This window comes from Anarhichas minor, unplaced genomic scaffold (assembly GCF_050575085.1).
Source record: "Anarhichas minor isolate MPS153535 unplaced genomic scaffold, ASM5057508v1 ptg000007l, whole genome shotgun sequence".
Lineage (NCBI taxonomy): Eukaryota > Metazoa > Chordata > Actinopteri > Perciformes > Anarhichadidae > Anarhichas > Anarhichas minor.
Window position 1 is genome coordinate 4,779,916 of NW_027466453.1, and position 14,460 is coordinate 4,794,375.

Here is a 14,460-nt window from a genome sequence, read left to right on the forward strand (position 1 = left end):
ATGAAAGGCACCGAATGGAGCTAGGTGTGTGTGGGCTTTCGTATGTGTGCGTCAAGTGCCTTTGGAGTGTGTGTTGCTGATATGCAAATGTGAGTATATGCTTGCTAGAGGTGCATGCAGGGGTGTATGTGTACGTCTGTGCTGAACGCACCATCATGCGACCATTTGGTTAAGTGCAGGGGGCAATTTATAGAGGATGAAGGGGGACGACATTATCTCTGTTAGCACAAATAACCGCAGGCACGCCTCTGCTTAGTGATACATTTTAGGGAAACTGCAATGGCAAAACAACAATTTAACCACCCACAAGCCCTCTCACTGAATTTCTACAGGCTGCCCACTGCGTGTGCCCCATGCCTTAATGTAACGTTTGAGAGCGCCTAGATGAGAATACGTATTTAACCCCCTCACACAGAGCATCAGTGTGTGCGTCAGCCACCAGCTCAGGTAGTGCAGATGGCTGGTTTCCTGTGTGCGTGTCTGCGGGGATGACAGGAAGATTATCCAGGCGGTGCTCACCTCCGCTCTGCACTCTTCAATGAAAAAAAACCTTCAAACCAAAGTGGACTAAATTATCTTCTGTTTACATGGGTAGCTGTTTGTGCTTGAGTGTGTGTGTGTGTGTGTGTGTGTGTGTGTGTGTGTGTGTGTGTGTGTGTGTGTGTGTGTGTGCAGAGAGAGGTGGCCTGGGAACCTCTGAGTAGGTAAAAGGGATGTGGGGGCTAAAGACAGGATATGGAGGGAGGAAGAGAGAGCGACCAATTGCGCGGGAGATTATCATAATCATTTTCAACATCACTATAAACTCAATCATGCAGTCATGACCGGCTCCAAGGAACACTCTGCTCGCCTTGTGCATGTACTTTATCTGTCCAGCTCTTGTCTAAAAGTATTTTTATAAAACGGGGGGAAGGAAATTCCTCGCTGTTTTCCATGGCCGGCCCCGAGTATTAATGTAGCACAGGCTAGCAGCTGAGTATATTTATTTTATTTTTCACAAAGCAGCAGCCGGGACAGAGGTATGTGTGTGAAACGGACTTTAAAGCATCAAAAATATTATTTTCGCTCAAACATAAATAAATAAACACCCAGAAGCCAGGTCCTCTTTGGAATGTAGTAATTCTGAATTTTTATGAATGACTGCATTCATGCTTGGCCACGCCCCCCCCCCCCCTCCCCGGAACCCTCAGCTCTCCCGTGTTGGAGCTCCAGGCCCCGCCCTCCTCCTCCCCTCGTTGTCGGGATACCTTGGCCGCGCGCCTGCCTCCTAATTGGTTGAAGGAAGGTCCGCGGTGGGCGTGGCCGCCATAAAAAGCACGGGGCTGATATAAAACACAAGCCTCAAACTTTGATCGATGAAAGTTTACAAGTGATGGGAGAGATTCGAGGACCGTCGTGCATGTCGGATTTATTCTCTGTGGACAAAAGCTATTGTTTCTGAGCCGGTGGAGGATTTATTTTTCTGTGATCTAAAGTGTTTTTTTTTTAAAACATCTTCTCTTCTATGGGAATCAGCTGACAGCATGGGGATACTGCTATTATTCGCCGTCTTACAAGGGGTGACAGTCGGCTTGGTAAGTTTGTTTTCTGTCACTATGTAAACACTGAGGAATACAGACTCACGTGCCCGCACTCAACCGCAACAGCAGCTCGAGCGGAGCGGTCGAGTGAGATCCTGCCCACTGTTCAGCTGCACACGAGTGATAAATGACCTGCTATACACTTCATTTCTCCGTCCATGACTAAATGTTTGATTGTCATTTTTTGCAGAATAAGTGGTAATATTTGGTGGCTTCCAAAGTGGGGGTTCGGGGAACACCAGAGGTCCTTGAGGGATGTCTCAGGGGGTCCGAGGCAAAATAGAGTATCGGGTGCTCAGAAAACATACTGCAATATACAAATACACTAATACAAGACCTGCTCTGAGAATGTCACTCATGTAAAAGTATACAAGTATTACTGGCAAAATGTACTACTCGTACTGAATAAAAAGTGAGTTTTGTACTATATTATGATAAATGAATGTGTCAAATATAATTTCGCTGTTGTTGTTGGTCAAGGTGATGTTGGGTAGTTTATTCGGTAATAATGCATCGTGTTTTATAAGAGCATCACACGTTTAGTAAGTAAAATCTGTAATCTGTAAAGTATCTAGTAACTGAAGCTGTCAAATTAAATCAAGTGGAGTAAAAAGTACACTTGAGCAATGTGTACTTTCAATCCACCTCCACAGTTTAGACACTCACTAAAATCTAAATAAACTGATGAAACGTTTCGAGTATTTCAAGGGGCATCTTAACCCGAAAACAAATGTCACCAATTCCCTCTTTTACAAAGTATATGCACATGAGCTTCCATCTCTCTGTAGGTCCAAAATTACACTGCAGTAATATTACCCAACAGTGATACGAATGGAGATAAAAATACACTTAAGGCCGATATGAACTCACTGCACACTATAAGTGTTATGGGACTTTTAGTGAGGGGATGTTTCAAGTACCAACGATGTAACTCCTAAAAATGGATAGCTATTGTCACCGCATCGTGTAATGTCATATCACCCACACGAGACCCACGGGAGCGAGCTGCAACGGCAGGCACACCGGGACCTGGCCTGGGTTCAGACAGTGGCAGCAGAGTCAGGAAGGGATCCCTTTAGGTGATCTGACTGTGGACAGCCAGAGTGTGTGTGTGTGTGTGTGTGTGTGTGTGTGTGTGTGTGTGTGTGTGTGTGTGTGTGTGTGTGTGTGTGTGTGTGTGTGTGTGTGTGTGTGTGTGTGTGTGTGTGTGTGTGTGTGTGTGTGTGTGTGTGTGACAAAAGATGGGAGCAGTGTGTGTGTGGGGGGGGGGGGGGGGGAGAGACGTACCTTTCATCCCCGCTCGCCTGGCGAATGCCAAGCGGAAGGCGACAGAGGGTCACAGATATCCCTGCGGGGTTCGGGACAGTGCTGGGTATTCAGCAAATGTTTAAGCCTCGCACACTTTGAGGAATTTCTGTGATCTGTGTAACATGAGTCAAACTATTGTCCTGCTCGGTTCCAGTTCTTCCTCACATGGAAAACATCGATGGTAACTAAAGTGCTCTCTATGTCCCCTCCTGTAGGTGACTGCCGGCTGCCCGGTGGTGTGCAAGTGTCCGTCAGGGCCCGCATCCTGTCCCCCAGGGGTCAGCTCGGTACCGGATGGCTGCGGCTGCTGCAAGGTGTGCGCCGGTCAGCTCAACCAGGATTGCCACGAGGGACGGCCCTGTGACCACCACAAAGGCCTGGAGTGCAACTACGGCAACGATGTGGGCCGTATTCATGGAATCTGCAGGGGTGGGTAGCACAGAGGCGGTGGGGAAGGCTGAAAGAGAGAGGGGTGAGGGAGGGTCAGACGCAGGGGGAGCTTTTGGGTTTAGATTGGACGTCGGGTTTGGGGTTTAGCTCGGGGTTGAGCGAGGGAATGTGTAACTTCAGGGTGGGGATGCTGACTTCCGAGCCAAGCGGTTGGGGTTCCTCTTTGATAGGGGGGCATCAGGTTTGAAGCCCGTGCCACGTTTAAAAAAAAAACTGAGCACCTTCATGAGCTGCGACTGAAACCCGGCCAACTCCAGGGTTTTATATAAGTAGTTCAGTGTGTACACAAACTGCACTGCGTTTTTTTTTTTATGCGTGTTTATTTCGGGTTGTTTCTATATAAAGGGGGAGGTATCTGGGGGTGTTGCATGGGGAGTCCCACTCAGGACAGCGAAGGGGTAGGACGTTGTAAACAAGTCAAAATTCCTTTTCGGATCTAAGAATAGAGCTCGCTTCATAAATCTGGAGATAGTGTGTCCCTCCCTCTCTCTTCTGAGCCACTTCCTGTTTGATCTTTCCTTCTGGTGACTTTCAAAAACACTTCATATCTGAAAATCATGTTTTTTGACCAAACTGCCCGTCTTCTTCCTTTTCCCTCAGCAAAGGCGGAGGGCCGCTCGTGTGAATACAACGGGCGCATTTATCAAAACAGCGAGAATTTCCCCGCGGGCTGCAAGCACCAGTGCACCTGCATCGACGGAGCGGTGGGCTGCGTGCCCCTCTGCCCCAGCCACGTGCCCCTGGCGTCGCCCTCCTGTCCCACCCCACATTTGGTCAAGGTGCCAGGCCAGTGCTGTCTCACCATCGACTGCCACAGGGGCACCACCGTCGTGCCCCCGGTGCTCCGCCGACCTCATCCGCCGGCCTACCCGCCTTACCCCTTCATTCCCTACCCGGCCTACCCCTTCCCGAAGCCTTACCCGAAACCCTACCGGAAGCTGTACCCCTACAAACCCAAAAAGGAGAAGGACGCCCTGGGAAACGAGCTGGTGGAGGTGGGACGCAAGTGGGACAAGCTACGTGGAAACAAGCACATGGCGGGTAAGCGAGAGGGTGCCGCTGTGTTGCCTCAGAGTGCCGTCTGTTTCCTCCATGCAGTAAAGCATCATGTTTACGTTTTAGCCGTTTTAGCCCCGTTGATGCACAAACGGCCTCACTGTGAGCCTTTTCCTCTGCATCTACGTGTGTGTGTGTGTGTGTGTCAGCATTTACGTGAGGCTTGTTTTCCACTGGCTCCTTGCACACCAGAGGTGCTCTCACACAGCACATACCTCTGTCACCCAGCTTTCCCCTCTCTGTAATCGCCCTCTCTATGCGTCAGTGTTGCCTGTTCAGTGAATGAGGCTAGTGTGCTTCGCATCTCCGGACCTCTCCTTTACCCTCTCTCTCCCACTGGCCCTTTCTCCCCCCCCCATTACTTTTGCCGATCTCGCTCCTCTTTCTCCGACTCTCCATAGTTTCGCATCACCCATTGTCCTCTCACACGTCCTTTGTTTCATCTCTCGTAGCCTGGAGGCAGGTGGGAGATCAGTGCGCGGTTCAGACTACTTCCTGGTCCCAGTGTTCTCGGAGTTGCGGGATGGGCATCTCCTCTCGTGTCACCAACGACAACGCCCGGTGTAAGCTGATCAAGGAGACGCGTCTGTGCAACATTCGGCCCTGCAGCTCCATGTCCATCCCCGTCAAGGTGAGGAATGTGTGTGGAGGCCTTTTAAGACTCTCGTAAAGGGATGGATAGATTGCACCATGCTGAATAGATTCAGGAAAGGATTGTTCTTAAGGGGTCAGATTGGTATTAATATCACGGCATGTATACAGCCCCCCGCCCCTGGATCCCCCTCTGTTGCTGGAGCCCTTTCTGGTCCATTCGTTCTATTCACGGTTCTGTTGCTGTGTGGGGAAACGTCCTCAGCAGGGTGACGACGGAGCCGATTTCAGACCACGACTCCTTTGCTCAGTTCATGGTTGGCCCGCTGCTTAAACGATTAGTTCCACATTTTGGGAAACACTTGTATTAACTTTCTGCCGCTGGAGTTAGATGAGAAGATTGATTCCACTCTCACATCTTTTATGCAGTCGGTTAGCTTAGCACAACAAATGGAAACAGGGGGAAACTGCTAGGCCGGCTTTGTCCGGAAGGTGACAAAATCAGCCTACCATCACCTCTGAAGCACTAAAGCAGTGCTAATTAAAACTGTATATCTTGTTTGTTTAAACCTAAAGTGTAAAAATTACATTTCTACATTTTACAAGGGGGTTCACGTGCCGGACCATTTCTTGGGCGGGGGCAGTGACTTCTGAGTCTCTACTGGGTGCCTTTTCGAAACCCAATCTATTTGCAAAAAAAAAAGTTATTGTTCAACTTGTTTCCAATACAACAAAAACTTAATTTACATAAATCCCGTAACTTTTTAGAGAAGTGACAAAGAAATCTCCTCATTTGTCTGTGGGGGTTTGGAGCTCGCCCACGCCGAACCTGCGGCTGTCAGCTGCACTCGCGGACTCTTTGCTCTGTGATTTGAAGAGCACTTGATTCGCCCACTGTGTTGCTCTCTCGCATTTCAAAAATGCAACACCCTCAAAAACACTTTGCCTCTCGTCGTGAGGCTGATGGGTTGTTACGCACCTGTTCCTCCCAATGTTTGCAGAGCTGCTGTGGGTGTTAATGTGCTGGCATGTTCCTCTCAGGCGCTTTGTTTTGTTTTTCCCTGTCTCTGTAATTAACTGCATTAACTTTGATTTTCACATCTAAGGGCTTGAGTGATGAGTCATTTCATTTTGCTGTGCGGTGTGGCGGTTTCATTGGAAAGCGACCTGCATCACAGCTGCACCACAGAAAAGATTTTTAACTGCATGACTAGGGATGACACTGGTTACTTAGTCCACCACTCTGGTCCAGACTGAACAACTATGGATTGCCTTGAAACTTTATAATACACTAAAAACTGAATCCTCTCTTCTGTTCTCCCTCCGCAGAAAGGAAGGAAGTGCTCCCGCACCCACAAGGCCCCTGAGCCCCACCGCCTGTCCTACGCGGGCTGCAGGAGCACCCGCCTGTACAGGCCCAACTACTGCGGCGTGTGCAGGGACGGCCGTTGCTGCTCGCCGCGTCGCACGCGCACCGCCAGCGTGGCCTTCGCCTGCCCCGACGGCGAGCGCTTCAGCAGGTCCGTGATGTTCATCCAGTCCTGCAAGTGCAGCGACGAGTGCAACCACCTCAACGAGGCCGCCATGCCTCCTCAGCGGTGGCTCTACGGAGACACGCACAAGTTCATCGACTAGCGGTATCACCCCCACCTCCCACCCCGACCTACATTCCCTCACAATAAAACAAAAGACATCAACTTCCCCCATAGTGATCCCCATGATAGAATAGCTGTCCTTAGTGTATCTATAAGTAGACGCAAGCGAGGTGAACAAGTCGAATCGGCTTTTCTTTGAGCTTATTACGGGAGGAACGTGGAGAAGAAGGAGGATCAGACGGGAGCAAAGTGACCAGCGCCTGCTTTAGTGTAGATAAAGAGTTGTTTCTGGCCTGGCCAGACTGCTACAGACTGTGACAAAACCTTAATGCAAAACATGGACGCAACCAGCCGCCATGTTGCTGCAGTGCACCAAAAATGTCCCCTGAACTCTTGAGACTTTTGTCGGGGACGCTGGAGCAAGAGCTGACACACACATACACATACACACACACACAGGCATAACTGTTGGTGTTTCTCTTGTTGGGGGCGTTGATTCACATCATCAGTCACCGAGCAACAGGTCCGACTGGCCACTAAGAGAGCTGGTCCGACGTTGCTTCGGAGCCAAATATGAAACACGCTGGAATCATGCGTCCGTGCACTCCCAACACCGCAGTATTGATAAACCAAATGAAGACTCTCGGAGAAGACTTGACAGCGAAAAACTGGGGTTGTGACGGCGAGAAAATGGAGGAGCATCTCGGATGTCTCTTCCAGGAGCGCAGCTTGTGTCTTTTTATGGTATTTATTCACTGGTATTTATTGTTGATACAGACGCAATGACACGGTGGCTTGCCACAAGGGAAGGGCGGAGCTGCTATGTTTGGAGCACCAGTGTGGCTGAACGGGGGGGGGGGGGGGGGGGGGGATAAGAGAGGGACAAAACAGCTGAGAGCTGTCAGTCATGAGAGGACTCTCACAGATCCGGGGCTTGACCCCCCCCCCCCCCCCAACCCCTCCCCAAGGGTCGCATTCGAGGTCACAGCGGTCAGAAAGCTGTATCTAATGATGGACAATGAAGGCCACGGTAGAAGAGGAGGTATGTACTCGGAAAAGACAGAGTTGAACCTGAAGGGTCGAAGCTTTGTAGCATTAGCGGGGAATATGTGCATAAGGTTGTTGACACAGCTGGACTCATCCCATGCTTTGCCTCGGCAAGAAAGTGAGACATTTAGCAAGCACCAGAAGAACAAGCCTGGGATTCTGGCGCCGAGACGTCGACCGCCCGATCCTTGCGCAAATTAGAATCCTGACTCTTGACGGCGACAGAAGATCAGCCACTCTCCGGTTTTGCTGTAAAAATAAAATTTGGAAATGGCGTGCAATGAGGTAAACGTGTAATTTGTGACTTGCGGGCAAAACCGCAGGGCTCTGGGCCTGTAATCGAGCAGCACGCCAAACAAAAAAGTCCATGCTTCATGTTTTATAGTGGCGTCTGCTTCTGAGGAATGCTGCCGAAGGCCGTGTTGTCAGTTGACGTCAACTGACGGAGGCAGAGAGGAGCTTTACGGCCCCGATGAGGACGGGGCCACAGCGACCGGACGTCAGCAAAAACCTATTCCTAAGGACCATTTGGAGGAGGGGGAATTCTGTAGTATTCTCATTTGTCTGCCATAGTCCTTTACTATGACTGAAGAGCCTATGTGGTCTCACTCAACTGGGACTCATGTTCAAGTTCGCGCACCTTAAGACAGCCTGGATTCTCTTGTGTCCTAAGAAAGTGGCTAAGACGTTCTTTTTCAGTTTGCTGTGAAACTGGAAAATATTTGCATTTTCTACCATCTTGGCTACATTAGGCTTTTTTTTTTTTTTGCCTAAACTTCACATGCGATTGTAATTGTTCGCCATGTTGTCATTGCTATTTGCCTTTGTAGATGCTGTGGTTTTGGTACTGTATGTCTAGTTTTGTTAAAGGACACAATAGAGCAGCTATGTACAGATGCATCGTTACCTTCTTTCTAGTTCCATCTGCTGTATAAGGGCCAAACCTTTTACAGTTATACTGAAGTAGTCCATGTATAGTTTAGCACTGAACAAAGCGGGGTTCAGATCCTTTGAGCGTTAGGTGCCAATTTGAAAGCATGATGATTGTATGTCTACTTGTGTACTCTAACACCATCTGCAATGATAAAGTCATGCTTTTTACGGTCTAATTAAAAAAACAAAAAGAAACCTGTTCATGAGTTACTCATAAATATTTCTGTTGGAAACCGGTCGTCTAGCACGTGCTGGATTTTGAAGAGTTGGAATGAGTTCATCATTTTCCATTTTTAATAAAGACATTTCCCCACACAGTGTTGAACACTAACAGCTTTGAGACTGTACTTTGGTACATTGAGTGCGTTTTGAGCTAAACGCTAATATCGGCATGCTACTGTAAACCGGGTTGGGGGTTAGCCATGCTTACATTTGATAATTAGCACTAAACAAAGTACAGGACAATTTGAAGTGAAATATTTTTAAATCCTCAAAATACCAACAGATACACATTAAGTAACAATTATTTCATTATACGAGGGGCTAATGACAATATCATGATCAAAACTGGCAAACGCACCACTAGGATTTTTAGTGACTTCATTTATTGGAGGCATTCAATTGGAAATTCAAAGAAAGAGCTGCCACGTGAGCCAAATTAATTAACTGTCATGTCACTACATGACTTTGTAAAGACCTGCGGCAGTGGGGGGAAAGACAAAACACCAAACCTACTATACAAACTAGTTTGAACAATAAAAAAAGAGCTAAAAATCACTTTTACATGTTCCTCAGAACTATTTTTCTACATGTTCCCCTGCAGCTCTGCTTGAGATTAAATTCCATGGATATGGGGGTAGAGACAATAGCCTCACAAGAGACCACAACAGTAAAAAGGGCATTTTATAAAAAGTTTTAATTCCATTAAGCAAAAAACAAAAACAACCCCCCCAAACAAACAGTAAAAGACAAATTAAAATCGACCATACCCCTCCGCCCCCAAAAACTGACAATAAAAATAAAGGTTTGGGGAACGAGCAGAGCTTTCATATCAACGGTGAAACACGTCTACTTCCAACATCAAGGTCCATGAAGACGAGACTTCGGCTTGGCTGGAGGACTCATCTGGACTGCTCGACTAAAAGAGGAGAGAGGAGGAGAGACACGAGTTGAGCGTGTAAAAGATCAGCGCAGCGAGCGACAGCTGAGCATACCAACTTTTCAGCAACAGGTTAAACGCGTGCGGGCAGTTTCCATTTTGACGAGAGCCCCACAGTTACATGGCAGCACCAACTGCTGGCTCTAGTTGCCGAGATGACTCTAAAAGGTTTGTTCCACCGGCTTATTATCTGTGGGGCGATCTTTAGCTGGGAAGATCTCCCTGGATTTAACAGTTGTTTCGACAGCAAAGTGCTTTGAGCCCATTTATCCACAAATTACATTCCAACAGGGCAGCCCCACAGGCATTCGGAAACGTGAGGGCTTACTGTAAGAGGAGATGTCGATCTCGTCGGGCAGCTCGGCCACGTTGACCTCGAAGCGGTCCTGCACATCATTCAGAGTCTTGGCGTCGGTCTCGTCCGACACGAAGGTTATAGCCAGGCCCTTTGTGCCAAACCTACCGGCACGGGCAACCTGACGGGTGCAGAGAAACGCATGTCACAAAAATGTAAAACCGTACACGAGCAACTAATACAAAACTGTTTATGGCACCAGACTATTCAAAAATAACCTTCTTTAAAAGAACTTCACAGAGCTTCATACAAAGAACAAACGTTAAGGTGTGCCGGTATTCTCCTCTGTATTTCTCCTCTGCAGTTCTCACCCTGTGCAAATAGGTGTCAGAATCTTCCGGCATGTCGTAGTTGAAGACGATGTTGACCCGCTCGATGTCCATCCCTCGGCCAAAGAGGTTGGTGGCCACCAGGATCCGCCGTTGGAAGTCCTTGAATTGCTGATAGCGAGACAGCCTGTGGAGTAAGAATGGGCAGAGCCCGAGGGGAAGTTATCAACACAGCTGCTGTAGGCATTACTGGACCGTACCCCCCCCCACCCCTTTGAAGGCAACGATGTGTTGAGTTAACTGATGAGGCCTCATGCTCCATAAACATACTCAGCATTCAGAGCTCAATGGAGCTTATGTTTATGAGAGTGGGCATATCAGTGGGGAGATGTGTGTGTGTGTCTCACCTCTCCTCCTGAGCCATTCCCCTGTGGATGGCGATGGCAGGGAAGTTCTGTTCCACCAGGAGCTGGGCCAGAGCGACGCAGCGCTGGACTGACTTGACAAAGATCACCACCTAGAGGCAAAGCAAAGGCATTGAAATATGGCTGCTGAGAGAGCATGGACAAGTGCAGAATTACAGTGGAAGTTATCGCAGTGACTGAGAAGCTTCAAACTTCTTGCCAAGAGTTAAGACATGAAAGTGGTACGGATCTTTTAATCCACGTTTGATATGAGGCTACGGCCAGCTAGCTGAGCAACAGGAGAGCAGACTGGAACCGGGGAAACCAGCTCATCTAAAAGACAGTTTACGTGTTGTAGCTCGTTCCTTCTACAAAAACGATTTGCTTCTTAATGAGATGCGTGTCCTGGACTGTGTTTTTGATTAGAACAGTACCTTCCTGGAGTCTCCGCTGGTTAGCCTAGCACACAAAAAACATGCATCCTTTTTACAATGTTTTTAAAGGTTGTGTGTCCATGTTTGCCTTTACTGGATAGTGACGAGTAAAAGGCCGACAGGAAACGGGAGGAAAGAGACGAAATTTAACCAGCGATGTTGAGGTCAAGAAGCATTTGCTGAAGCCATTCAGCTATTAAGGTGCTCCGATATAAAGTATTGAAATGTGTGTCCGTTGTTCAGGAGGCGCTGGTAGGTGGATTTTGTTACCGTTTGTAACATATTTTACAGTCTTCTTGTAAAGCAACATTCCTAGTTCTGTAATCCCAAATTACGGGACTTTCTGTGGAAACCCAGGCATTTAGTGATACAATTAAATGATTTCTTATACAATATATTCTGCTATGTTTGACAACAGCGAACAAAAATTCAAGTGATGTAATATGCTACTGGTCGTGCACCGTGTGATGGCGCCATCGCTTTACCTGGTTGAACTCCAACACGTCCAGCAGGTCAAAGAGCTTGCGGTTCTTCTCGCTGTCCTTCAGCTTGCAGTAGTATTGTTGCAGGCCGTGGAGTGTCAGTTTGGTCTCGTCGTCCACAAATACTTCCATGGGCTGCAACGGATAAGATGATAAGAGACGGTTCGGTAAACTTGTTGAGTTTCTAGTTACATCATCAGCAAGTGGGCAAAACGTGTCAAATCCAAATGTGCAGCAGCTTTGATGCAGAGGCAGTTTTCTGGCTGATAAAACAGTGTTCTGTGAAGTCCTGAAGTAACAACACTTACATCCTGCATGAATTTGCGGCAGACTGGTCGAATCTCCTTGCTCAGAGTGGCGCTGAACATCATGACCTGCTTCTCATGGGGTGTGATCTTGAAGATGTCCTGCACATCACACCTCATGTCTGTTTCACAAAGAGAGGCCAGATAGATACAAATGAATACAGAATTAAATAGAGTAACCAGATACCCTGAAGCGGAATCTATGACAATCAAGAAAGAAAAAAAAAATCAGCCATCATACAACACACACAAAAATAAAGAAATACGCCTCACCGAGCTGCTCCAACATTTTGTCACACTCATCCAGGACAAAGTGCTTGACGTTCTTCAGGGTGAGGGTCTTGTTGCGGATGAGAGCGAGGATGCGGCCCGGCGTTCCGACCACGATGTGAGGGCAGTTCTTCTTCAAGACATCCTCGTCCTTCTTGATGGCCATGCCGCCAAAGAACACGGCCGCCTTTACCGAGGACATGTACTTGGAGAAACGCTCGTACTCTTTACTGATTTGGAAGGCCAGCTCTCGCGTGTGGCACATGACTAATACGGACACCTGGGGGTTAGACGTACAGAAACGGATTCAGACACTTTGCATTCCGGTATATTATCCAATGCAACCGGACATGTGGGCTCTACATAATGCAGGCGAGTTTAAAGTTGAAGACAGCCCACGGTAAGGCTTCCTTCACTTAATCCAATACATAGACCTGGTGTTTTGAATATGCATACTGACCTGTCCATCAACGGGTTCAATCTGCTGTAGTGTGGCCAGCACAAACACCGCCGTCTTGCCCATACCAGACTTGGCTTGACACAGAATGTCCATGCTCAGGATAGCTTGTGGGATGCATTCATGCTGGACTAAATGGAAAAAAAACAACACAAGAACATTTTAAGCCAGTGTATTTGTCATTAGAACACCAAGTATCTCAAGCTACTGAACAGAGCATGCAGACATGGGACAGCCCTGCTAGTATTGTTATATTTGTATTTATGAGACACAAATACAGGCAGTTTGTGTAACTTGGATACAGTGAGGGACATGGCATTTAAAAAATGAATTCTAATAAAATAATGAATAAAATGTCCCCCACCTTCAGACGGATGCTCAAAACCACAGTCGATGATGGCGCGGAGGAGCTCTGGTTTGAGCAGGAAATCTCTGAAGCCAGAGCTGTGGATGGAGACGTAGGAGCCCTTCACCTCCTTCTTGCCTGCGGGGGCTGCACTCTCTGGGGCTCCTTGAGGCTCCTCATCCTCTTCATAGTCGAGCAGCTCGTTGTCAACATCATTCTCTGCCATTGTGTCTGTCTGAAACAAGGGAAAACAGAAAAGGGTTTTGTCTTTAATCAGGTCCTTCACCTCATACCATGGCTGAACCCCGTCTCTCCTGTTGGTTTAAATGGGGGGGGGGGGGCTTTTAACTGAGCCCAGCTGTTGTTGCCACTCTTTGTGCCAGGTTTCACAGCACGTTTTAAAGTACATCCAGATAAGATTTGTGTGAAAAGATGCGTTTGTATTCATTATAAGTTTAGCTTGGTAAACTGTGGTACTAGTACTGCTGTAAACACTCGCATCGTTGTGTTCACCCGCAAAGCCCATTGTAAGACGTGAGGCCATTGAATGAGCTACGCTAGCTAATTTAGCAAAGAAGAGGGTCCACATAAAAGTTTACGCTACAGTTTTTGCTCCGTATGTAAAGAAAAAACTGCCTTCGCGTACAAACCTGGTCCAGCGAAGCCTCGGAGTTTACGTTAGCCGACCAAACAGGTTATCATCTGAAACGTTTACAACACCGGGAAGCTATTGTGTTGCATAACAATTGCTAATGTGGCAACCTAACGCGCTATACGGGAGCAATTATTTTGATAATGGACCGGTTGCATCATACATTCCTCTTGTGAATTAAGTAACTTTAAAAAAAAAGAAATATGCGAAATATAAAAAGGATAACTACGCACTCTGAACATTAGCAAATACGAGGGAGAGGGTGCGCTGACGAAGCTAACTAATGCTAGACTACAAAACGCTAGCTAGCTCAGTTACGGTTAGCACTCTAATGCAAACAATAAAGGAAGCTATTTCATTCCAGGCTAGCCACAATGTCGAAATAAACTAATTTGTGACTTCCTGGACGCCAGTCGAAGTTTTGAGAACTTTCTAGTTGCAACAATGAACAGATATTGAATTATTACCTTGTCGGTGTTAGCTACGCGTCAACCTGAAGATCAAAACCGCATGGGGAGGCCTCAGTTGGTTTATACGAGTAACCGGAAGTCCCGCCCATGCTGAACGGTGTTGATATCATTGGTGGATTCATACGACCATCGAAAGGGGCAGCCAGCGATTGGACAGAAAGTGTGTCGCAGTACACCGCAGTATAAAAAAGCGGGATACAGCTGTATGGAAGACCACGGTAGTTAGATAAATAATAGATAAATACATTATGCAAAATAAAATAAACACATTAATGTTGTGCACACATTATATATATA

At 47.5% G+C, this 14,460-nt stretch overlaps 2 protein-coding genes across 2 annotated transcripts; one reads left to right on the forward strand and one right to left on the reverse strand.

The window, feature by feature from the left end:
* Positions 1–1,335: 1,335 nt before the first annotated feature.
* LOC142936088 (CCN family member 1) lies at positions 1,336–6,620 on the forward strand. Its single transcript, XM_076080040.1, has 5 exons — positions 1,336–1,574; positions 3,104–3,317; positions 3,939–4,379; positions 4,847–5,025; positions 6,315–6,620. The coding sequence occupies exons 1-5, from the start codon at positions 1,524–1,526 to the stop codon at positions 6,618–6,620; spliced, it is 1,191 nt and encodes a 396-aa protein (XP_075936155.1). The 5' UTR covers positions 1,336–1,523.
* Positions 6,621–9,025: 2,405 nt separating this feature from the next.
* Positions 9,026–14,242, reverse strand: ddx39ab (DEAD (Asp-Glu-Ala-Asp) box polypeptide 39Ab). The gene is made up of 10 exons (XM_076083139.1): positions 14,161–14,242; positions 13,060–13,276; positions 12,699–12,826; positions 12,242–12,518; positions 11,972–12,090; positions 11,667–11,798; positions 10,751–10,860; positions 10,386–10,530; positions 10,048–10,195; positions 9,026–9,698 (listed from the first exon to the last, which is right to left on the reverse strand). The coding sequence occupies exons 2-10, from the start codon at positions 13,265–13,267 to the stop codon at positions 9,682–9,684; spliced, it is 1,284 nt and encodes a 427-aa protein (XP_075939254.1). The 5' UTR covers positions 13,268–13,276; positions 14,161–14,242; the 3' UTR covers positions 9,026–9,681.
* Positions 14,243–14,460: the final 218 nt, after the last annotated feature.

What these genes read in the sequence shown, in the direction of transcription:
- LOC142936088 (XM_076080040.1), top strand. Translation starts at nt 1,524, where the DNA reads ATGGGGATACTGCTATTATTCGCCGTCTTACAAGGGGTGACAGTCGGC. An exon ending in TATTCATGGAATCTGCAGGG is followed by an intron (nt 3,318 to 3,938) that starts GTGGGTAGCACA and finishes CTTTTCCCTCAG; the next exon opens with CAAAGGCGGAGGGCCGCTCG. An exon ending in CCATGTCCATCCCCGTCAAG is followed by an intron (nt 5,026 to 6,314) that starts GTGAGGAATGTG and finishes CTCCCTCCGCAG; the next exon opens with AAAGGAAGGAAGTGCTCCCG.
- ddx39ab (XM_076083139.1), bottom strand. Translation starts at nt 13,267, where the DNA reads ATGGCAGAGAATGATGTTGACAACGAGCTGCTCGACTATGAAGAGGAT. An exon ending in TTGAACCCGTTGATGGACAG is followed by an intron (nt 12,519 to 12,698) that starts GTCAGTATGCAT and finishes TCTAACCCCCAG; the next exon opens with GTGTCCGTATTAGTCATGTG. An exon ending in GGAATGGCTCAGGAGGAGAG is followed by an intron (nt 10,531 to 10,750) that starts GTGAGACACACA and finishes CTTACTCCACAG; the next exon opens with GCTGTCTCGCTATCAGCAAT.